The following is a 26,652-nucleotide window of genomic DNA, read 5'->3' as shown; positions in this document are numbered from 1 at the left end:
CTGCTCCAGATACACACATCCTGCTTGCTGAAGCCAAGACACGGTCAGTTGGAATAGCACAGAGTGGTCCTGAGAGTGGTCCTAACTGTACTGCGCAAAACTGAAATGCAGCAGTTTGCATGAATAATAAAAGGAAATATTCTAAACATGTTAAACTGTGTAAATTGATTTTGGCATGGTTTCTGGCTAAATATATAACCTGAAAATAGTCGGTACCAAAGTTCCATCTACACGGGTTTGATCATGTATACTGTTACGGTTTTGTAGACCGCCTTCCTACTTGTTCATCGCTATTTTATCAGTCTGTCAATGCTATACTTTAATTATTCAGCGGCCTCCAGCAGATCACTTGAAACCCATAACCCACATTCTATTTATACCTGACTTCAAAGAAGTACACAGTAAAATAGGGAGACCCAAGCCAACCTGGGCCCTGTCCAACACCTACTCCCCAGGCCCTGGTTGCTGGAAGCTTTAGTCTAGACTCTCAACTGTCCTCTTCCTACTCATGAGGAGGGAAAGGGGAAGGTGAGGCCACATGCATACAGCTGTTTAAGTGACCAACTTAACTTCTGTCTACTGCATCTGTGATGATAATAATTCTGATTTTTCCCTGTAACAGTAGCTTTTGCAAGGTGGGAGAAACTAAAGAACCAGGATGAAACCCATGCATTGAAGTTGTGGTACTGGATAATGTGAGAAAACGATAGAAAATATCTCTCATTACAGACCATAGTGTATAAATATTAGGGGTGTCTTCGACTAGGGATTTACATAATCAGGTCAGATCAGTCAAGTCCTGCCTATAGTCCACTGATAGTCAAATCATGTGTGTGCACTGAAAAACTAATTTACAGAATTAATTTAGAACAAATATGCCTTTACAGAATCTCTGAGACATTGTTAACCATTTAAACCCCTGCCGCCAAACATGCTCCTGTGTCGGTCACGGATCAAAACTTTAATGTCACAGGGGTGGTTGGATTTATTCATGCACTTAAAAAAATATTGATTAAAAGCTTCTCTTTTCACATTAACATCATCATAATACAATGTATATAAGCCTATTGGAAGAAAATCGGTAATTCTGTAAAATCAGACATTGAGCACCCCACTTTTAACCCAAATGACATGATTCTTGTTTTATAGCACCTCTGAGATTGGCAGTCGAATCAGGATCCACCTATCGAAGCACCACATCTTCGACTATTTGTAGTCACACCCATTAATGTATATAAAAACAATATAAAAAAAACAACAGAATAAGATTGGAAAGAAACAATTGACATTTATAACGATTTTATTAATTTTTTTTTATATTAAGACAACGAAGCATAAGCCAAGAGCACCACGGGTGACAGCTACTGGTAGGAGAGAAAGACTTGATGCCCCTTCTGCCCCCAAACAGCACACTGTAACCGAAGTCAAAACAAAATAATACAACGAAGCAACTTAGTAACATAGCCAGGAAGCAGGGTTCATTAACTGTACATTGACAGAGAAAAAGAAAAAAAAGAGGCAGACAGAGAGAAGACATTAACAAAGAAAAGGGTGACTGATTACACTGTACAGTATAATTCTTGGGCAGTGTAAAAAGTAAAAACAAAGAAGAAAGAAAGAAAGAGAGTGAAATACCTGTGACTACATAGAGTGCATGAAGGGTCAATGAACATATGTTTTGAGGGGCTTTTTTGCAGTCAAATCAATAAGGTGGTGACAGACACTGGGCAGAGGGGAAAAAAGTGTCATCTGTATAACTTTCGATCATTGTCAAGTGCTGTTACTGTGGCATCCAGGCCACACCTCCACCTTCATTGCTCACCCCTTCTTTCCCTCAACGAAATGTGCATTTACAGCATTAAAGTGACGAGTTCATGATGTTCAAGATCCATTGCCTTGCAATAAAGGACTTACTTTCCATGTAAATAACTCAAATATAAATCAGTCACATGACCAGTCATTTATTGTACTTGTTGAGCATTACAACTCTCAACCTTCCTATCATTTATGTACAGAATCGTGCCTGATATTATTAAACAGGAAACTAGCTCTCCTATAATAAGTGTGCAGGATTACTCATAAAATGGCTTGCCACGTCTCCCTTTAAGGAAAGAAAATCTGCGGTGTTATCAAGTCAAAGATTTTTTCACTCTGGCTACTTTTTACCCACATGCTTGGGGTCATAAGACTAAACTCTTATTTTAATTAATAAAATGCTAACTCTGCTCACATATAGTTCAGAATCAAGTAAACAACCGGCCTCTAAATATCAGCGCCAACGGGTCTTTTTCATCTCATCCTGAGCCTTTTTGGTGGCCTGAGTAAATGCAGGCCTCCCCGTGCAGCTTCTCTCGTTCTAAGCAGGAAGGCACGGAGTCAGACACCAGACAGCCTGAAAATACAAACACTAAACACTGTACATTAAACAGTGAGCAGGTGCAGGATGACCATTAAGGAAAACAATCTTGCCTAGCACAAAACCTAGGGATTCAAGCTTTTATTTTTTTCCTGCACCACCCATTTCAACTCTTTACCCCCTTTTAAACACATACAGACACACTTTCTATCTGATTCTACAACTTTCATACACAAGGTTTATCTATGCAAAGGAACATTGGGCATCTCTTTAGCTGCAAGTTGTCAAAACATAAGATACTATGTTGACATCTCCAGAGTTAATGTGGTAGTTTGAAGAAGAGAAAGGCACTTTTGCATGTCATACTACAGAAAGCCCATAAGCACCTTTTCTGGGTCTGAAAATATGGTTATTTGTATCTTTGAAATGTTTAACCTGTATATATTAACTGTACTTACTCAGAGAGGAAGATGCAGTAAGCCCATCACTTCCCTAGTCGATTATTTGGATCTGCTACAGTCAAAGCCAAAACCTTTGGTCACTTTAATAGAAACTTTATATCATACACATTCATGACACATTGTACCATTTTCTCAGTTTCTCGCGCTCTCTTTCATTTCTTTTTTTTTTTTTTTTCTTTAAACACGAACTGGACAATCCCCATTTCAAATGGAGAATTTTCCATTCCAACACTTCACTGCTATTAATTCTGTTACAGTTGCTATTATTAAAAATATTTAAAATCTGTATTAATATACTTTTATCCTGTACATCTGTCTAATAAAACTATGGAGGGAGAAAAAGGAGGTACAACATGGCGCCAACGCTCCATCACGCTCCACAACCCAATCTCACAGTCAACTAGTGCCCTGATAAATGTACGTACGTATCGAGTTACTGAGAGCGCCCTTGGAGCCGAACCAAGCGTGACACACCTTTACAGGCAGGCAGTTAGAGGGACAGCCAGCCCTCTCAAAAGACCACATTGTTCTCAGGTAAGCCTGTAGTCTGCCCCACTGCCACCATTCCAGCTGAGGCAGTACGAATCAGGGAATCTCGCATATATGCCATTTGTCAAACCGAAGATTTCACTGACAAATGGGACTTGACGTCTTGTCCTCCGAGAGCAAAAACCTCCCATTGTATGGGATGATATGGGAAGATGTCTTGATCACGATTGATGGGGACATTGTTGTGCACCAGGAGCAGGTAGAGACAACTTAACACTAACTCTGCACCATGAGTCTGAACTTAGCCAGGCAGTAGCAGACTTCTAGATCTACCTGAACCTTCACAGCACACAGGGACAAAGTAAAGAAACAAATACACAGCCACAACAAACTCATGAGGAAAATCAATCCACTCTCTTATTTTCTTTGCTGCTGCATCATGCTGCAAGCACAATATTGATATGCTGAAGCTACATTTCTAAAATTAGGAGGAAACGTTGCTTATACTGAATGTGTATTAATTGTATCAAAATATGGATCCATGACTGCCTGAACCAATCACATTTTTTAGGCTATGGGGAAAGTAAGAATGTGAGATAAGCACCATATATTCTAAGTTTAGGCCAATTAAATTAAAGCATCAAATGATTGACTTGCACCAAGCGCTAAACTGGACCTCAGAGTCTATGAGAACTAGAATATATTATAAATCTGATAAACCTGTAATGTAATTTCATGCAATGGGATCGATAAAATGACCAGCCAAAATGCAGACCTCTAGTGCAATGTAGATTAGACAAGGTGAGCTTATAGAATCTGTGTATTTGTGTCTATCAACATAGAAATGTGTATATGCTTAACAATGGTCCCAGTGTTGCAGGATTATATATTGCCTCTGCTGCTCCCACTAAGATAAGCACAGTTGAACTTAAGTGCCCTTTAACACACCCCTTCTCCCACGGCACTGAATGTCTTTCAGGATTAAAGAAAAAAAAGAAAAACACTTACAATTTTCCCACTTCCTGTGCAATTAGTGTTAGGAATTAATGATTACAAAACATATTGATAGCAAAGGAACTTTCACACACAGAGTGACTATGTCTTTAAAAAACCAGGCACACTCGCATCACGTAACACAATTGACACTGTAGCCACATTACGCATCATCGTCGTCAACATCACTTCGTGGAAGTGAAAAGAAGTAGAATGTCACAGAGACCTTCTGTTAAACCTTCTATAACAGCAGTCTGGACACATAGTACTAAACCAAGTCCATGTTTTACAGACTTCCTGCTCTTGATGTCTGTGAATACTATAGATCCATTGTCCGTTTCCTGCACTTCAATGCCTGCTCAAATCTTCCCAAAAGGGTGAGCACAGAATGTAACCTTGGGACCACTAACAGAGCACCATGAATGCAAAGATTTTTAGGTAAACATAACTTGATCACAGCTCCGCCCATGGCACACTGCCTTGATAATGTCCATGATACGACTTTAAAGGTGGTCTTTTATTATTTCCAATGCATTTTTAATATAGGAGGTGAAGGGCTGCACAATTTCATCTTAGTATATGAAAAAAGATTAAAAAGAGTGAAGAGAGTAAAAGCGTGCAGCTAGGCAGTTAGAGAATGGAGGCGTTTTAGTTTACTTAGAAGGAGACTCCTCTTCTGTAAAGCAGTGAGAGGCTGGGATATGTGGGGTGTGAAGGTAAAAGACTCCCACTTTTTCAGTCCAAATTGATGTCTCTACTGGAAGCTGCTGTAGCTCTAAGTGTATTTGTTTTGAGTAATAATAAGCAAACAAAAACCCCAGAAGCTTATATATCGGGTTTCAGGCCGCTTTGCACACCTCCTGCACTCACTACCCTTCACCTCAAAAGCCTTTTCCTACAAAAAGAACTTTTTCTCCATTCCTTTCCTGCAAAGTGCTAAATGAACTACTCTTCAGAAAGAAAACCCTCAGCCCCTGTTGCTCGGTACACAGTTTAATCCCCACCCCCAAAAACGAAATCCCTTTCTTAGTTAATTAGGAGCAGTGCTCTGTTTCACTTGGCTTTGAGCAGCTCTCGCTCCAGCCAGCGCACCCGCACTCTCTGCTTATAATGATACTCCCTGAGGTAGTCCTGCAGTGCTGGTGGTAACGGTAGTGCTGCAATGCCATCATAGGTGGTCCCACGACAGATGACTGCCCGAGCCAGGCTTTGCAGGCCGAACGGAAAAGTCCGGTGAAGGGGCAAGGTGAGCAGAGGCTCAAAGAACATGCAGGCGCTGGGGTCCTTGTAGTGCTCCAGCAGTGCGGTCACTGTGGCTGCATGGAACACACAGGGGTCGTGGGCATCAAAGCTGAAGTTGTGGTTCCACTGTTCGATGCGTGCATGCAAAGACCGACCATAACGGCGAAAACTAACAGAAAACAGGTAGTCCTCCTGGGCAGAGTCGCGCAACAGAAAGGTGCCCTCTGGCCGACCATCGAGCAGAGCCTCGGCCTCGTAGCGGTCCATTACACCCCAGTAGCAGGGTAGAGCTGTGATCTGCATCAGGTCTGGCACTAGGCAGTGGATGTAGTCAATCTGTGTGTGCACTTTCCATGGCCCTGGCTGCTTGCCACCCAGGAGGCCCTCTGCTGAATTATGGCGCTGCTTGGGACGGCGAGCCTGCAAACAAAGAGTGGTAGTGTCTTCATCTTCAGAGTCACAGTCGGCTGCTGTGGCTCCTCGACTCTCACCCAAGGCCTCCCCCATTCCAGGAGCTAGTTTCGGTCCCAGCTTGTAGACTGTAGCTAGTGGAGCTGAAATAGCCTCTACAGTGTGTATCTGAGCATCAGGTGGTGGATCCACACCCTCTTCTATACTGAGCCTTCGTCGCTCACGTAGACGTTCCTCTTCATCCTCTGGAGATGCACATGCACCACTAGAGTCTGTGGAGCAGTCCACTGCTGAAGCTGTAACAGGGGCCGTATGCTGTTTGATGAGGTGCCATTTACGAGCAAGATCAGACCCAGGAGGAAAGGGGCATGTGTCCAGCATTAACTCCGTGATCTGGATCTTACGCTTTGACATCCGTGAGTGGGTGCCACGTGATGACAGCCGCAGAGGAAGGCACAAGCCCATTGTTTCATGGAGTTGCTGGCGCAGTGAGCGCTGCACTACTGGGTCTGGTTCATCTCTGCTGCTATTTGTTAGGTGTCTCCGGCGGGAACGGCCACTCCGTCGGTCTGTGGTCTCCAGGGAACTCTGTGCCTTGGTGGAGCACGAGTGCCTCTTCTTGCCACTCCAAGGTGCGTGGCGTGAATAAGAGTCTCTGCGGGCACCCAGAGGAGCACACAGATCTTCACTGTCCTGCTCAACTGTGATCTCCAGTATCTGAGGCACATCTGCAACGCAGTTATGACCCCGATGTACCATGCTGCCATTAACCCTACGGGACACTACAGCATGTGTCAACAGGCTGTTTGGAGGACTAGCGAGGTACTGTGTGCTCTCTCCCTGGATCTGGTCCACACTCTGACGAAATGTATCGGTCTGCAGCTGTGTTTCCCCACGGGAACTTCCATCTGGGTGGAGCAGAGACTGACATCCCCTCTTCAGGTTGCTCCACACCTTGCCTACCTTCTCCATGAGGTGGGGGCACCTGAACCTGTGAAGACACACAAAGAAAGAGCAACAATGTATTATTTTAAGACCACAACCACAAAATATGCTGTTAAAAAAACTAAAGGACTGCTTATTAAATCAACCGAGCATGAAGAGTGTGTTGAGTATTTGCGAGTTTTAAGTATAAGTGAGTTTTAAGATCCGTGTGAGCTCAAGACTGTTAAGTAGCCGAGTCATTTAAATGTTGCCAGGCAGAGTTGCAGGGACACAAGTCCAGTGCTAAAAATGAAGCCATGGACACACTTCCAGTCGACTTGCCACAGGCAGAGTTACAATAGCAGTATGAGCCTGTCACTTACTGACCAGGCATAGTACACAGCAGCAATAAACTAATGAACCATGAATCTACAATCAGATACAATGTGGATGTGATTCAACATGTTTTTGCAACTAATTTTACTCTAAAATGGACCACTGACATGAAAATTATGTGACATGACATCTACCGAATTTCTGATCTCCAACTAGGACTGCATGGGGAAAAAAATCAAAAGACTTAGTTTTACAAACTCCAGATCGTTGAGTCATTGCAGTAATAACACTGAATGAAACAAGTGCACAAGCACATACAATGGCACAACCTTACTTTTTGTTGTTGTAAGTACGGATAAGGTGAAGCCTGAGCTTTGAATCTTCCAACTGCAAAGGGTGCATGGACTGACCATGCTGAACTTTTCTCTTCTGTGGAGGATGAACTTTTCTACAGTTCTGTTATAATACATACGAACCAAATGCAAATTCGGAAATTTTCACAATCAGCCATTAAATTGTATCTTGAAGCAAGAGTAGTATAAAATTCTTACTTAATACATGAACAAATGGTTTATATCTAATGGTAGTAGCATGATTTTGCAGCTAAATATTCAGTAATTTAACCTAAAACAAATGTATGACTTTCTTCATGGATTAAACAGTAATTAAGGTGATTTTAATGTTGCTAACATATACAAAGGCTTAATTCTTTAGGTTTTTTCCCTCAATTCTCATGTGAAGATGGTCCACATGAAATGGAATATGTGTAGAAACGGTACGCTTTGGCTTCTAAATACTGACTACTCCATTTAAATTGTTTATGCACATGCATTCTGCAATCGAATTTTCTATAAACAATTTTAAGATGGGAATTTGAAGACGTAAAGAAAAAAAATATTTTCTTAAAAGTGTGTGTGTGTCTATCTATATATGTATGTATGTATAATTTCAGAATAATCCATAATTCTGGGTGGTCAATCTTCAGTTAGGAACCATGAGAAAAATGGGGAAAGTTCTGCTGAATAGGAAGTACAAGTCTATTAAAGTCTTCAAAAGTTTAGAAGACCACTATGATTTGTAAAAACAGAGCGATTTTAGGCCAATAAACATCAGCTGGATATTTTGAAACATTTAAGAACACAAAGCATGGTCATAAATCCATGCTCGAATCTGAGTGTCAAAGGCATATTCTAATGTCTGGCAAATTCAGCACTCAAACACTGCAAGTTGGGACATAAATAAATAAGTAGGCCTTTGTTTATATAACACTGAGTTCTGCAATGGCAGCTGGATTCAGTGCAATTTCACTGCGAAACTGAGAAAAGCAAATCAAGTCCGCAACCCACTCCTTAAAAGAAGACAGAAGTAAGTATGGCCTTGAAGCAGGTGTGTTTTCATTTTTTTTTTTTTTTTTTTTTTTTTAAGAAAAAGATTTGAAACTTAAACAAGCTGCAATTATCCCACTTAACCATCTCATTTTACCACAATCCAATCTATGTAGTACCAGTCTCCTATATGCATATAGTGTAATAGCAGGGTACAGTTTCCAAAGAAACATTCATGTTTGAAAATGCCCTTAAAGCTAAAGATGTAACCACTGTCTTTTGTTTAGCTTAGCATCAATGAAGACTGTTAAATGGCATTAAATAACAATATAACAAGGTATCTGCTGTGCCGCATAGCTAAGAATATGCACAAAGAATCATTAGTTTCAACTTACTAAATGTCAAATCATTCGTCGTTTTGAGAAATAAAAATTATTGTATGTGTATACATTTCAGAAATTGTATAAAAGCGTCCCTGTCTTTAGCACCACCTATTTTATATTATGATCATATTATACTGTTTTTACATGCTGTTTTGCCCAACATTGTTTTTATGTTTTCAAGTACAATCTTGTTTACGGTTCTCTTTTGCACATTGTATAACATGCAGTTGGTTTACTAGTTGGCGCTATTGTGTGTATCTGTCCCACACTATCTTGTTTCGTGTGTTTACACTGTCTTGTCTTGCACTGTTTGCACTAGGTTGCACACGATGCACTTTATGTGGCTAAGACAATTTACTTTAGTCCGCAGCTCTGTGTTCTGTACATATCTCCATGTTGTGTCTACGTTGGTTTATGTAGCACCAGGGTTCTGGGGGAAACGTTGTCTCATTTTACTGTGTACTGCGTCAGCGATATATGATTGAAATGACAATAAAGGCTTCTTGACTTGAAGCAGGTTCTGCTAGCATCAGTGCAGAACTTTGCCACATGCACTAAGACCATATGCACTTTAACCGCCATTTAACGGAGTCATTTCATACATGGCTAAATACGCAAAAATATAAATCAAAGAAAGAATTTAAAGACTAAATGACAAAACAAGACATAATTCTACCCGCATTATGCAAACTGAAGTCCATTGCAGATAGATGGGCACATTCATACAGTCCTTAGTATATTTTCAACTGTTTTAAGCCCTATTCGGATACATTTCCCATAAAGAAACGGTCAGTTTTTTTGTATCTTTTTAAAAACATTTTGTTGAACAAAGAATGTCCGATCTGTCCATTTAAATCGAAAGGATACAGATAGCCCCATGTTCTAAGAACTTACATTTATCTCTTTTCTTTGCGCCACAGTAGTTAAGGGTTAAAGGCCTTGCTCAAGGGCTCAGTAATGACAGCTCAGTGGTGCTAAGGTTTTGAATGTAAAAGGCCGTGATTAAAAGTCTAACGTCTTACCCACTGAGCCGCCACTGCCCTAATCAGATTCTTTCAAATGTTGCCATATCCAGGTGAATAGCACAATGCTTGTTCCTTTCTCACAAGGACATTCGTTTGAAAAATTTGGATGCTACAGGAACTGTAAACTATTTTTACAATGTTTGCTGGAAGTTCTGCAATCTACTAATTATTTTTCATGATATACCAGTTAAATAAAATATCAAGACCTACTACAAACACGATAATAACGGTTGGATCCTACTACACATGGCTTGGGGTTTTCTTTTTACCCATGTACATCATATCTTTAATTAAAGACACACATTTACAAATAGACCGAGAATAGCTGGATCCTAAATGGAATCCCATGTGAAAAGACAATTCTCTGCTTAGGGATACAGTCAGTGTTGAATCATGCCCAATATTACTAAAAGTTTCCAGCCATGATGTTTTTCTTCTCATGCATGCAGCACCAAGGGGCTCTTGATTGGTTGTACCCTTGTGTGGCAGGGGACAAACCAGCACCCCCAAGGACAAACAAAATATATTTGCCACAAAAAGTGGTGCGAGATCGCACATAGTGCCTAATGGTGGCAACATTTATAGCAATCTACTCTCAAGTCAGATTCTGGCAAGAATCTGCTTTGTTTCATCAATAAACACAGCTCAGAACCACAGCAATCTGACAGTCGTGGCAAATGAACTATAAATCTTCCCATAGTCTGCCAACAAACACACAATTATCCTGTTTACCCACCAACTGCTTTAAAGAAAAACATTAAAATACTTAAGGATTTTGTTTTTTAAAATCGTTTGAGTCCAAATGTTTCCCAAATAATAATCGAAACATGGACGTGCAAAGAGTCAATCAGATCGCATTTTGAAGTTTAAAGCCAGAAATATTTACAAAAGTTAACGGACCTGCTCTGCCCCATGGACAGTAAATCAGAGGCTAGCAGAAATAGAAGAGAAGCAGACGAGAAGTCCCCCCCCCCCCTTTTTTTTTAAAGATAAATGTTGAACATGCTAATAGAACCCAGCCATTAGGGGGGCACAAGCCAGTGCACTCTTAGTGCCGGTCCCAAGCCCGGGTAAATGGGGAGGGTTGCGTTAGGAAGGGCATCCAGCGTAAAACATGTGCCAAATCAAATATGCGGATCACAAATGAGAATTTCATACCGGATCGGTCGAGGCCCGGGTTAACAACGACCGCCACAGGTATCGTTAGCCGACAGGGTACCGGTGGAAATTGGGCTACTGTTGGCCGAAGGAGGAGAAGGAGAGGAGGAAGACGTCTACAGAGACGGCAGGAAAAGGAGCAGTGTAGGAGAGTAGAGGTTCGGGTTGGTACTTTAAATGTTGGTACTATGACGGGTAAAGGGAGAGAGATAGCTGATATGATGGAGAGGAGAAAGGTAGATATGCTGTGTGTTCAGGAGACCAAGTGGAAAGGGAGTAAGGCCAGGAACATTGGAGGTGGATTTAAACTGTTTTATCATGGTGTGGATGGAAAGAGAAATGGTGTAGGGGTGATTCTGAAGGAAGAGTACAGTAAGAGTGTAGTGGAGGTGAAGAGAGTTTCTGATAGGGTGATGATCGTGAAGGTGGAGGTTGAAGGGATGATGATAAATGTCATCAGTGCCTATGCTCCACAAGTTGGCTGTGAGATGGAGGAGAAAGAAAGATTCTGGAGTGAATTAGATGAAGTGGTAGATGGTGTACCTAGGAAAGAACGATTGGTGATTGGGGCAGACTTTAATGGGCATGTAGGTGAAGGGAACAGAGGTGATGAGGAGGTGATGGGTAGGTATGGTTTTAAGGAGAGGAATGTGGAAGGGCAGATGGTGGTAGATTTTGCAAAAAGGATGGAAATGGCAGTGGTGAACACGTATTTTAAGAAGAAGGAGGATCATAGGGTGACGTATAAGAGTGGAGGAAGGTGCACACAGGTGGATTATGTTCTCTGTAGGAGATGCAACCTGAAGGAGATTGTAGACTGTAAGGTGTTGGCGGGGGACAGTGTAGCTAGACAGCATCGGATGGTGGTCTGTAGGATGGTTTTGGAGGCGAAGAAGAAGAGGAGGAAAGTAAGGATTGAAAGAAGAATAAGATGGTGGAAACTGAAGGATGAAGAGTGTGGTGTGAGGTTCAGGGAAGAGGTCAGACAGGGGCTTGGTGGTGGTGAAGAGGTGCCGGATGATTGGGCAACTACTGCAGGAGTGATGAGGAAGGCAGCTAGAAAAGTACTTGGTGTGACATCTGGAAATAGAAAGCAAGACAAGGAGACGTGGTGGTGGAATGAGGAAGTGCAGGAGAGCATAAGGGGAAAGAGGTTGGCAAAACAGAAGTGGGATCGACAGAGTGATGAGAAAAGTAGGCAGGAGTACAAGGAGATGCGGCAGCAGGTAAAAAGGGATGTGGCGAAAGCCAAGGAAAAGGCATATGAGGAGCTGTATAAGAGGTTGGACACTAAGGAAGGAGAAAAGGATTTATACCGATTGGCCAGGCAGAGGGACCGAGCTGGGAAGGATGTACTGCAAGTTAGAGCAATAAAGGATGGAGAGGGAAATGTGTTGACTAGTGAGGAGAGTGTGTTGAGAAGATGGAGGGAGTATTTTGAGCAGCTGATGAATGAGGAAAATCAGAGAGAGAGAAGATTGGAGGATGTGGAGTTGGTGAAGCAGGATGTAGATAGGATTAGTAAGGAGGAAGTGAGAGCAGCGATTAAGAGGATGAAGCATGGAAAGTCGGTTGGACCAGATGACATACCGGTAGAAGCGTGGAGATGTTTAGGAGAGATGGCAGTGGAGTTTTTAACCAGATTGTTTAACAGAATTCTGGAAGGGGAGAGGATGCCTGAGGAATGGAGAAGGAGTGTGCTGGTACCGATCTTTAAGCATAAGGGAGATGTGCAGACCTGCAGTAACTACAGGGGAATTAAGTTGATCAGTCACACCATGAAGTTATGGGAAAGAGTAGTGGAAGCCAGGCTGAGAGAAGAGGTGACCATCTGTGAGCAACAGTATGGTTTCATGCCGAGGAAGAGCACCACAGATGCCTTATTTGCTTTGAGGATGTTGATGGAGAAGTATAGAGAAGGAGCTGCATTGTGTATTTGTGGATTTAGAGAAAGCGTACGACAGGGTACCGAGAGAGGAGTTGTGGTATTGTATGAGGAAGTCAGGTGTGTCAGAGAAGTATGTGAGGGTGGTGCAGGACATGTATGAGGACAGTGTGACGGCAGTGAAGTGTGCAGTAGGTACGACAGACTGGTTCAGGGTGAAGGTTGGACTGCATCAAGGATCGGCCCTGAGCCCTTTCCTGTTTGCAGTGGTGATGGACAGGTTGACGGACGAGGTCAGACAGGAGTCTCCCTGGACTATGATGTTTGCAGATGATATTGTGATTTGTGGTGAGAGTAGAGAGCAGGTTGAGAAGAGCCTGGAGAGGTGGAGATATGCGCTTGAGAGAAGGGGAATGAAAGTCAGTAGGAGTAAGACAGAGTACATGTGTGTGAATGAGAGGGAGGGCAGTGGAGTGATGCGGTTGCAGGGAGAAGAGGTGGAGAAGGTGGAGGAGTTCAGGTACCTGGGGTCAACAGTGCAAAGTAATGGAGAGTGTGTTAGAGAAGTAAAGAAAAGAGTGCAGGCAGGGTGGAGTGGGTGGAGAAGAGTGACAGGAGTGATTTGTGATAGTAGGGTATCTGCAAGAATGAAAGGGAAAGTTTATAGGACTGTGGTGAGACCTGCGATGTTGTATGGATTAGAGACAGTGGCATTGAGTAAAAGACAGGAGGTGGAGCTGGAGGTAGCAGAGCTGAAAATGTTAAGGTTTTCGTTGGGAGTGACGAGGATGGACAAGATTAGAAATGAGTTTATTAGAGGGACAGCACATGTAGGATGTTTTGGTGACAAGGTGAGGGAGGCGAGATTGAGATGGTTTGGACATGTGCAGAGAAGGGACATGAATTATATTGGTAGAAAAATGCTGAAGATGGAGCCACCAGGTAGGAGGAAAAGAGGAAGGCCAAGGAGGAGGTTCATGGATGTGGTGAGGGAAGACATGCAGGTAGTTGGTGTGAAAGAGGCAGATGTAGAGGACAGGGTGGTATGGAGACGGATGATCCGCTGTGGCGACCCCTAATGGGAGCAGCCGAAAGAAGAAGAAGAAGAAGAAGTTGAACATGCTAATAGGTTACCCAGTTTGAGTCACCAAAAACCACAATCTGTGCTAAAATTATAGGTCAAATTGTTTATTTAAAAAAAAGAACAACTCATCTGGAGTTTGCTAGTGTATCAAAAACACATTTTTAGAAGATTGTGGACACCTGATCAATCAAAAGCGAGTGCTTGCTGAACATTTTGTTGTCCTTTTTTCCTATTCTAATTAATACTCTTCTGGAAAGACTTTGTGGTCTAGATTTGTACTCACTCAGAAACAAAAGCATTAGTGAGGTTGGGCAGTGATATAGAGAGAAAAAGTCTGGGACGCAGTCTGCATTCCAGTTTGTCATAAAGGTGTTCAGTGAGGTTGAGGCCAGGATTCTGTGCAGGCCAGTAGAGATCCACCACACCAAAATTGGCAAACCATGACTTCATGGACCTTGTTTTGCACTCAGAGGAATTGAGATGCTGGACCAGGTTTGGGCCTCTTAGTTCTAGTGAAGACGTATTGTAATTCTATTGCATACAAAGTACCTAGAATGTGAGACATCAGGTTCTGACCCACCAATACACTTTAATGCTGTTTCTTGTGGAAATACATTAAGAAATTTATATTAACCTTTGAATATTAAATGTTAATATCGCATAGGCAATGAATCTATAGCAATAAATAAGTAATAAAGCTGAACAATAATCAATTTCTTCCTGAGATACCATTAAACAAATCAACCACTATTCAGTAATGTTGTACCCTGTAAGTATTTATGATAGAAAATCAGTTTATTAAACTTCAGTCCAAAATGACCATTTAATTGAAAATGGGCCACAACATAAACCGATTGTGTGTACAAAAGTAAAAACTGTGCACTCAATAATGAAAATAAATTAAATGCATAAACATTCCAGTGAGAATTGAGAAGAAAATAACTAAATCACAGCCTGTGCTAATCAATGGAAAACCTGAGGGTGTGATTTCATATTGATAACCATCTCAAAATCAGGATGGTATAATCACTTACATCTAGACCTTCAGTGAATTAAAGCCCGGCAGTGTGATTAGTATGCCACCGTGGTCAACTGTAAGTGGTGGTATTGAAAAGTGGAATTGTTTAGGAACAGCAGCACCTTAAAACGTAACGTCACAGAGTGGGGTCACCAAGTGCTGAGGTACATGGTGTATAAAGGTCACCAATGCGGCGCTGATTCCATACAGAGTTCCAAACTTCCACTGGTATTAGCATGAGCACAAAAACTGAAGCAGGAGCTTCATGGAATGGGTTCCCACAGCTGAGCAGCTGCATGCAAGCCTCAAATCAAGTATAATGCCAAGCATAGGATCAAGTGGTGTAAAGCACAGTGCCACTGGACTCTGAAGCAGTGTAAATGTGTTCAGTTAAGTGACAAATCACGCTTTTCTGTTTGGCAGTCTGATGGACTAAAGGCTGAAGTCTTGGTATGGCAGAAAATCGCCACCTGCTAAACTGAATTGTGCTAACTACAATGTTTGGTGGAGGATAATAATGGGCTGTTTTTTTCACGGGTTAGGACAAGTCCCTTATTTTCAGTTAAGGAAAATCTTAGTTTCATCACACAAAAACATTTTGGACAACGTGGTAACCAACTTTGTGGAACAATTTGGGGAAGGCCCTTTCCTATTCTAGCATGACTGTGTCCCAGTGCACAAAGTAAGGTCTTATAATGACATGTTCTTGTGAGTTTGGTGTGGAAGAGCGTGACTAGCCTGCACAGAGCCAGTCAAACCCCATCAAAAACCTTTGGGATGAACTGGAATGGAGGATGTGAACCAGGATTTCTCAGCCAAGATCAAGACCTGACCTTACAAATGCGCTACTAGATGAAAATTCCCAAGGAACACCCCAAAAGGTTGTGGAATGCCTTCGCAGAAACATGTAAGCATTTTATACCTGCAAAAAGGGTCCATTATAAGTCATCGCACTCCATGTTGATATAATGGTCAGGTGTCCATATACCTTTGTCTTTATAACGCATCTTTTATCGTTCGCTGTGCAGTGCCACTCGAGATCGGGAATTTTTCCATCTAATTTTTATGCCATGGTTGCAGGAAGGATCTCTCTGGTCGTGTTCGACTGCAGACGGTACCAGTAGATCTTCTGTAATTGTGTGGGCCTTTTTACATTTCACAATGCAATTTATACGATGCAGTGTTTGGTCTCGAACAGTACATACGCTTTTGATCATTATTTTGAGATGCGTCCAGATGCTTTTCTTCTGAAAACCTCAACAGGCTTGTCTTTATGGCTTGAGTGTTTTGTCTCTAAATACCTTTTGAATTTCAATGGTTTCATGCTTTCCACAGCCAATAACTCACCGCACAAAATACACTGTGGTCTACACAAACTGTTCTTGTCTTCTGTGTTAGCAAAGCCATATTTTATGTAACCCGGGTGGGTACCTTACATAGCTTTTTCCATTATTTTTTTTTAGGAAGATGAAATTTAATGCTATTTTTTTTTTTCTTTTTCATGTTAGTACTATTTGTTTATAGATGGACTTGTGACAAAATTGCCAGACCTTGACTGAGTGTAAAATAGTACTTTTTTCCCCAAAGCTATGGGAAGCATTCCTTTTTAAGTGTTTTTCTTTTTTTATATATATATATTATTTTTATTTCTTAGTCTTTGGAAACAATTATTTCCTTCCATCATTCTTGTCCACTTTTGTGTTTTATCATTTGCATTCAGCACTGTTTTCTTTACAGCAGTCGAGAAACTCGTTCATAAAAGGGCCTACCAGATGCAATAAACAAATTTATAGCGCCCATATAGTGTTGCTGGATGGATGGACAGAATCTCCTAATTCTTTTTTCCACAAAAACACTTTAAATAAAAGATTTTATAGGTATGAAAGTATATAGGCTTTTTTTGTTGTTTGTACATTTTCAACCGTATGTTTTAAAGAACAAGTAACACACTTATCATCAGGCATTTTGAAAAGGCAACATAAGTTGAAGTTGACTGTGAAAAACATCTCATTTATTTTAAGAACAGAATTGTTACTAGGAAATTATTAAACAAAATAACAAACATAAAAGAAATATGAAGAGCTGCACAACCGAATAGCCTCTGAGCCAGACTTCTGACAGAACATAACTAGATTTAATGCTTTCACAATGTGATTGGGAAAATACAAGGTTTTAGTGCTATATAGCTGGCAACTGGATTACATTTTCTAGAGAAAATAAATACCTATAAATTTGCAAGGTGTGCAGCACCTCTTCCTTTTATTCCTATCATATAACAGGACATTAAAAGTGTTGCATTTTGACATCACCTTGTAAAAGGTCTTGCTGGTTGAGAACAAGAGCCCTTGTCCCACCTCCAGAGTTTGGATACACTGGGATGGTCTTTGCACGAATTTTGGCAGTGGATCACAAAACATTAGGCCATTAACACTAGGCTTGGGTTTCTGATACTAAGAACATAAGAGCAGCCACTTCCTGGTAATGCAGGTCCTCTTCACCCCCACCGTCGTTCATCTACACCTGATACGGCAGCCAAACTCTACACCGCATACCTCCAACACCCCGCAACAGCAGCAACAAGCCGTTTACCCTCATTCAATCTCCATTCAAATGGTCCACAAAGACAAAAATATCCAGACTTCATCGAGTCTAGAAAGTTTTCACAATAACGAAAGATGACATCCATATAGGCTTTTACAAAATCTCTTAAAGTAGGACATCCAAAAAGATATTAAAAATAACATTAAAATGTCTAGCACAACCTCAATTTAACATTTGACTGATTTTCGTTTTGGTAAAGCTCCAACACGAGCAGACGTTTGTGGAATGAGAAATAATCAGCAATAAATCAGTAACGGATCCACTGCCAAACAATATTCAGGTTCAAGCTCAGGTTTTGGTATTTTGTTACTATTCGCATTATATGCAAATGTTTTAACTTTTGCAGCATTTGTGTGTGAAATAAAAAATAAAAAAAAGACAACTTTGTAAACACTTAGTTTAAGTGTAAACACTTATTAAGTTCTTAATAAAAGAATGATCTGTCTAATCGCCCCCTTCAATAGCCGAACAGAGAAGTATTTCAATGTCAAATCTTTCCACAAACAAAACATCAATGACTTAATTACACCAAACTGTGTCTTAGGAACAGCTGGTATTACAGCCACATCCTGAGTGGGTGTTAGAGCCACACAGGACAGATAAGAACATGTGTAAATCACAAAAGTACATTTTGTGTTTCTTATTATTATAGATTCCTTGTGTAATTCGAATAGAAAAAAAGTGCAGAGGCAAATTATTTTCCTTGATACAAGGAAATGATACACACGAAGCACTTTGTTTCCCCATGGACCATTATTACTGACGCACCACCCTCTAAACTCTGGAGCACACTGGACAGGTACACACAAAGCGCAGCAGAATAAAGAAAATGGGAGACACGGGGAGAAAACAAGGAGGAGCGAGGAGAACAATCAGGCCGAAGAAAAACGACAAAACATTTTCAAAGTTTGGGATCATTTCAGACTAAACCTACCTTTATTTATTATAATTTGAAATGTATTATATAATAAAAATGTATATAAAAAAAATTATGTATATATTTGTATTTTCATTTTGATGTAATATGGCAATTAAATGCACTAAATGGTTTTAGTTTTTTACAGATATTCTTGTATGCAAGTTCAGCAATAAAATTTCATATTTTTCAAAATTTTCTAATAAGGAAACAAATTGTTAATTTTAAAAGATCTGTCTTATTTTCTCATATATTAATAGTTTTCTTTAATAAAAAAGTACTTCTTATCCGATTAGTCGATTTATTGATAGAACAATTGTTAGAATACTCGATTAAAATAATCTAAAATAATCGATAGCTGCAGCCCTAGATAAGTCAGAGCTCGCTGTTATGGCCAATATCATCAAATATCTGAAGATGGAAAATTTATTTCATGATGTATAAACTTGCTGAGGTTTTGCTAACAAAAGAGCAAAGAATTGCATCCATGCAAACATTTGCCAATGATGAGAATACAGTATATAAAATACAAGCATTTTTTAAATAGTGGGAACAAATAAATGATAGTGGTCAATTGTTACAATAATTATTTTTAATTTTTTAGATAGAATCTTTGCTTAATACATCATATATATCAGACACTAGACAATAATGACCATGCAAAAATTGTAAAAATTTGCATATGGTTCAAGCATTGTGAATTACCATATATCATTGTATTGTTCTGCTCTATAGAGAGCCAACTAATAAATACTGCTTCATATCCTGCACACACACACACACACACACACACACACACACACACACACACACACACACACACACAAGCTAAACTTGACTTGAAATAGCACTTAATACCATCAGCAAAACAGATGGTCTGAGAGAAGAGGGCTCAAACTTCACACAAGCTTTAATAAGTCCAGTCAAAGGTAAAAGCTAAATGTTTGAAATGCAGACCACTGAAAAACAAGAGCAACATGTCCTTGCTGAGACCAATAAATGTCCTGATTTCTACCAAACATGTATGAACATTTGTCTGCTGCACAATATGTTTCCATTTTTATCCATGTGGAGAAAATGCATGTGAAAGCCACATGACTTCACTCACTCACTCACACACACACACACACACACACACACACACACACACACACACACACACACACACACACACACACACACACACACACACACACACACACACACACACACACACACACACACACACACACATCTACTTCATAGAAAAGGTTCAATTTTCACTGAAATGCTTTTGTTCTTGTACTCATTATTACATTAATATTTTATGTTGCCTAGATGTTGTTTTCCAAGTTATCATTCCTTGCAGATGTATTAGGTGCTCTGTATTACTGTAAGTCCATGTGAATAAGCCAGCATCTGTAAGCCTGGTATTCATGAGTAACAAGAATGAACACATCATGATGTTTATTCACTGTATCCACTGTCCTGATCGGTGCTGTAGTAACAGCTGACCGCCCTTCTAGTTCCGTTTTTGAAGTGGAACCGCCAAATTTTTGCTTTGTCTTAGCATTTTTTTAAATTTGCCACTTAACGTCGGTTATGTCAGGAATCCCCCTGCCACGCCCCCTTCGGCGGCGGCATTCCCAGAAGCACCCTGCTTCTTCTCCCGTGCGGGCGAGCTCGTCGAAGTCATGCTAAACACACACCTGACTCTCATTCACTCACTCATCCCATCTCCTATTTAAGCCCCTCACCTCCACACACTCGCGGTCGGTTATTGTTTGTGCATGATCGTATGTGTTGGTTCATGTCGGTCTGTGTAATCGCGTATACGTATCCCGCTACGTACCCTTCTTCTCGGACTCTGCATTCTCTCAACGGCACCCCAGATTACCCCCCGATCCTGCTGTTTTCCATGTTCACGCTGTCCTCACCACGTTTATCCGTTGCTGCCCAGCGCTGCGCTTTCCATAGCCCTGATCCGTGGATTCTCTACACGAACTGTCTCTGCTTTCACAGAACTTCGTGGACCGCGCACCACTGGATATTACTGCTTCGCTACAAGTATTGGTGGATTATCTCCTGAGTATTCTCAATAAACTTTGTTTGCGTTTACTTCGGCTTCCGCCTCCTTATCCGCATTACAGGTTATCTCGATCCGCATGACCAATCAAACAAATCGCGGCAACGCTGTTGTGTAAAAAATCCTTCAAAAACACGTGCATGCACATTCTCATTTATTAATGCACATCATGTACATAAAGAAATTTCAAGCACGGTAATATATTGCCGCCATATTGGTTTTCGTTTATCTCGATCATCGGTTATCTCGACGCTTTTTGGCGTCCCCTAGGACATCAACATAACCGGGTTCCACTGTAAAAATCAGTGTAAAATTACACAGTTGTTACACTTTGGGCTGTGTAGAGGTGTCACATTCCTTGAGGATTCGAGTTTGGGGAAGATTATCCATAGCAGGTAATTAGTAAAGAGGCTGCTGATGCACTTTGGTTTTTTTCCCCCTACAAGTTCTTAAGGTTAAAAAAAAAAAAACCCAAAGAGAGAGGGATATTTTATATCTATCTATCTATCTATCTATCTATCTATCTATCTATCTATCTATCTATCTATCTATCTATCTATCTATCTATCTATCTATCTATCTATCTATCTATCTAATAATTATACAATATATTATACTCAAAAACACAATATAATAACCATACAAAATATAATATTCTAAGCCTACAGAACATATGCACATATACACTGAATTGGTGTTTCACTATATGTTCACAATTATCTAGACAAACTATGACCTTTGGACAGAATACTTAGACTTGATATAGTCCTTTAACCGTTAAAAGAAAAAGGTTTCAGTGGTCAACTGGGGGTCATTATTGATAGTCACCAAAGAAGCCATTTCTTGAACTAACTGCTAGCTTAGTCTAGCTACTAGATAGTAAAACAGCACTGGTTTTTGTGTTAACAAACTGTATATTTTGAATCAGAATTAGAGCCCTATTTAAATTTACATATCATTTCTTATTTTACAGGTGATCCTCTATGATTTTCTTTCAATTCCAGATCTGCCATGTTCGTGTTTCCCCTCAGGCCCTCTACTGTTTTCTCCAAACTAGTCTGTCTGATAGGTCTCATTAGGATACACTGGAATCTTTAATAAAGATGTCAAAGGAAATAAACTACTAATTGTCTTTTTTTATTTTACGGCGTGTGTATCAAGGACACTCCTCCAGCCATTAAACAAAGTGGACGCTTCCTATAGACTTAGTGTATGATGTTAAATTGTATTTTTAAATTGCTCCTGGAAATTGTATCTGGACAAGTGTAAGTACACGCATGTGAAACAAAACACAAACAGCTAGAAACTCCTCCTGTGATCATTTTATTTCTGTCCAGATGCAAGATTTATTTGAAATTTCAAATTTACTCATTTAGCAAGTCACATTGATAAACTAATTCAGTCTGAATAGAGCATACGAATGCAGAGAAAGAATGCAAGTCAAATTCTGTTTTGCAGTACTGTATACAAAAACTAATCCAAATGTCCTCCTAGACTGCTATTTGAACATCTGGGATCTGGAAGCACTTTAAAAACACAGATGTGGAACAGAAATGTACCCTGGCCAAAGTAAATCAGGGAACCTTGTGAAGATGCCTGGATGAGAGAATGAGGCATTGTGAAGCTTTGACCAAAACTAACTAATGTTTGCCTTTTGAATGCAATGAAGTGAACTTGTGCCATTTGAGGCACACACTGTACAAATCATGCTCTGAAACTCATTGATTTATTCAGGGAATAAAACAAACACCAAAAAAAGAGTGCTTTTTATCGAACTGAAGTTTCTATAAAGAAAAAAAATTATTTGAACTTGGGAATACAAGCACAGTTTCTTTTTCTGTTGTTGATCTTCATGGAGCCACAATTTTACGACATTTTCTTTACACTTCAACACGTGCCAACACATTCCTTCTCTATGTACAGTGGTGCCTGAAATGACCCCCTCCCAAAAAAATATATATATAATTTTTATTTATATATATATATATATATATATATATATATATATATATATATATATATATATATATAAACTTAAAACACTATCAGATTTTCTAACTGTAGGTTAATGGCATAACCTTTTTTTTTTTTTTAACAGCTCTGTTTTTCTGAGATCCTCATAAATGCTTATTGTAAACGTGTAAAGACTCACAAATTGTCAAAACTATTGATTAAAAACACTCAAATTTCATCCTTAAATCAATTGGTAATCCTAGAGGTTCACATACTTTTGCCAAACATAGATATGCGATACTGAATCCTTTTTTTTCCCCACAAATAAATAACCAAATATAATATATTGTGTCATGATAAACTGGGATCTCTCTGCCTACTTTTAAAACATTTGTAAAAATGACCAGTTGTCCCATCCTTTTCTTATCTGCCTGATTCATCCCGACGTCCTTCCTCTGGATGGAGTTCACTTTAATTGAAAACCACTTGGTGCAGCTGAAGATGCTTCCACGTGTCCAGCCTAAAGATTCATGAAGTTTCTGAGCAACTCAAAAACTATGAGGATGGATTTGGACTGTCACTAATACAAACAGTCTGCTACAATGGCTTAGGAAAACAGTTGGCATGAACAGTTCTGCTTTTAAATGTCCATCAGTGAAAAGTACACTGAACAGCACACCTCCGCAATGATAAAACTATAATGAAGGGACATTAGGTGCAACCTTCATGAGGATGGGTTTTCTTTTGAGTCTGGTTCCTCTCAAGGTTTGTTCCTCATACCATCTCAGGGAGTTTTTGCTTCCCACGGTCAACACTGGCTCGCTCATTAAGGATACACTTACGGGCATTAAACTTAGAGGCTGATATATAAATGTAATAACCTACATTTCTCTGTAAAACTGCTGAGACAATGTCCATTGTTTAAAACGTGAATTCAAAAGCTGATAATGTTTGAATCAAATTTATGAAGAAATATAGAACATTTTATGAGGGTCATAAACTTTCAGGCACCTATCCAAAAAGACCTATTCACTCCAGACAATGACACTAAGGATAATCAGGGAATTAGATAATGAAAAACCTTGCATTTTCAGCCTCAAATTGCCTTAATGTTTTACATTAAGGATGTGCTGGTCTGATAGTAACACATGTAGAATAGTGATACTGGGGTTAATGCTGCCTTGAAATAATGGATTAAGTTTGGCAGTTTATAAGGTTACATCTATAATCAATGCGGTGTCAAGTATCAGCCCCATATGTGCTCATTTACCCAACGTCTAAAAGTTCTCTGATACCTAATGACGCTACATGATGTCAGCCTACTGTACATTGCTGAGCTGTTAAACAGTCGACTGAACATGAGGAATTAAGGCAGGTTTGTAGCATCTTGCTAGTAGTACACAAATCCAGATTGACAAATATAAAAAGTATAATGTCTAGGTGCGCGAAAAAAACACTAACCAATAAACTGTTCGCACTAATCACCATCAGTTATTAAGAGCAAGGGATTCTGAGGTAATGAAGACCACAGCACACATTTACCAATGTATGGCTATACAAAGACACTTTTCAATTCAATTCATTGTTATTTATGTAGTAGACGCCATTATAAAGCTTTTAAAATATCCTGTTATAGATTTAGCTGCTGTTCTTTCCATAACCAGACCAAAGATGGCAAATCTTCCTGAAACAACATGAAGAAAACAGGAGAGGAACAATAATCAAAAGGATGACACTGGATAGTGAGAGTATAAACCATTACTTTTCATGCAGTGCCAAGTGTGTTGGAAAGATCTTCAGTGTAAAAATCGTGGTCTTCTCAAATGTGGAAAAATTAAAACCCACTCATCCGTTCTGCAACCCTGACTAATGTATCCTATTAATTAATGCACGTCATTTGAAATCAACCAACCAACATTATAACGAACAGGACTGGCGTGTTTTCTTGGCCACTATATAAACCAGAGAAACATAAAACAAGTGTAAATAAAACGGTTCATGATGCCCCTGATTTAATTCATACTAAATAGGACAATTTCGGCATAAACCAAAAACGTGTTCATGTAAATTGTTTAGAAAAAGAAAATCATGGATTAATAACTATTTCGCATATTTCTGAGCCGATCCACATTTTTAATTGCTCATGACATATATAATCTTGCACACAGGATACAATCAACATCATCACTTGTTTCTTGTATAACAAAGTCACAGAAACCTGAGATGTCAGTATCTGTCCATAATCTCAACACAGATGTTTTACTAAAAAAATTTAACCATCATTATCTTTATTAACATCTAACCAATGCAACACAGATATGCATTATTATTATTATATTTCAATAACCTTTCACACCATGCACACCTTCAAACTCCACGAGAGTAAATCACTGCATTGACGTATTTCTGAATTATATGCATTAGTACACCAGATGTTCTTATTGCAGACTAACATTTTCTGGTACAGATGTGTGCTGCTGTGAAGAAAGAGGACCAGATAGGAGCAGAAGGAATGAACATGGCTGCACATTATATGACTCTTTAGGTGAAAATGGGTCTCTGAAGCCTAATATTATAATAATTGTTATCTGAATTTTAGAGGACGTATATATTTACAAAGAGTGTGAGAAAACAAACACCACACACACACACACACACACACACACACACACACACACACTTGACTGCAAACCACCAAAGCGAATTTCTTGTATCTTCTGAAATATGTGCATATGTGGAGAGAAATTGCATGACCAATAAATAGGATGTGAAATTCTGCACACTTGATTGATTTTAAAGGAAACCTAAAACTATATATGGTCATGCAAATTATGGTTTTATCTGCCGATCACTGCTGGATTTAACTATAATATATTTTAAGGTTATATAAAGTAATGAAGCATCAGAGCTGAGTTTCTATAAGGGTTGGAGTTGAACCGGCTCCCGACCTGAGCCCAGGGGCCTACCAACTAAAAACTACTTAAAGAGGCCTTTTAACAACATGCTCCAAAAACGAGGGGAAAATCCTATAATATCTGTGCACAAGCAAATTATATCCGATGAAAAGCTCACCCGCAGTCCTGTTGTGCTCGTTTCCTATTTTCTCGACGGCTTTTCTTTGTTTGCGACAAAAATGCGACCAAGGAAAGTCGGATCCATTTCTCCCGTGTCGGAACAAGTCGGATGATAAAACAGGGACACCTTCAGCTTCATAAGCAACATCTTATCAACGAACAGGCTAAAAGCAAACACGTCGATCGGGACCTCGACATGTTTTAGGACTCTTGTTTTTTTTTTTTTTTTTAAAGAAAAAAAAAATAGTCCTAAAACTCCCTTCTTCCCGCTGCCGTCCTCGCTCCCAGACGGCCGATATGGTGGCAGCAGGAGAGAAAAGAAGGGGGCGCAGGGAGACTCTCACTGACAGCCATACTGTCCAATCACAGGCTGCTCTGGATTTGCAGCTTCCGACTGGTGATTTCTCACATGCATTTTAGACAAGCCCCGCCTCCTCAAGCTAGGGTTGACCAGACGCAGCGGGATTCCCGCGTTATGATTGGTTAAAATCTCGGAAGCATGCGCATGGGTGCTGGAATAGCCAATCAGAATGGAGAAGGCGGGAGTGTGCTCGGGTGTATGACTTTAGGGACCTCATTCACGTGTTTGCCTGTTTTGGAACAGTAGAAGTAGACTGTACGTGGAGTGTGAAGTTTAACAATTTAAACGTTTCCCCCTGATCACACACCAACAACTTTTTATCCGTGCCTACGACGTCTATAAAAGTAGATATGAGCTGTAAAGCAACTGTACTCTAGTACTGTAGTTACACTCAGTATGAGCACATGGCAGGATCATAATTCGTCCATGTAACAAAGGCCCATGATTATCAACTCAAACTTCCAAACTCATCCAACTGACTGCATAGAGCATTTTATTCAACCCAGCTGGATATTCATTCGATTTGCACATAAAATGATATTAAAGATCTTGATCTAAGACAAAACTATTTACCTTCAGGCCTATCTGGCTT

General features: G+C 39.9%; 2 protein-coding genes across 2 annotated transcripts in view; one reads left to right on the top strand and one right to left on the bottom strand.

Annotated features, from left to right (window-relative positions):
* Positions 1–26,652, top strand: part of pigf (phosphatidylinositol glycan anchor biosynthesis, class F) — a 218,768-nt gene that overhangs the window by 161,535 nt on the left and 30,581 nt on the right. The gene's annotated exons all lie outside the window — the stretch shown is intronic.
* On the bottom strand, positions 1,288–26,071 carry socs5a (suppressor of cytokine signaling 5a). The gene is made up of 2 exons (XM_083556588.1): positions 25,698–26,071; positions 1,288–6,943 (listed from the first exon to the last, which is right to left on the bottom strand). The coding sequence occupies exon 2, from the start codon at positions 6,922–6,924 to the stop codon at positions 5,353–5,355; it is 1,572 nt and encodes a 523-aa protein (XP_083412714.1). The 5' UTR covers positions 6,925–6,943; positions 25,698–26,071; the 3' UTR covers positions 1,288–5,352.

Source organism: Silurus aristotelis (assembly GCF_946808225.1).
Source record: "Silurus aristotelis genome assembly, chromosome: 12".
In the NCBI taxonomy this organism is placed as follows: Eukaryota; Metazoa; Chordata; class Actinopteri; order Siluriformes; family Siluridae; genus Silurus; species Silurus aristotelis.
The sequence above is the reverse complement of the archived record's forward strand: the minus strand, read 5'-3'. Positions and strand labels throughout refer to the sequence as shown.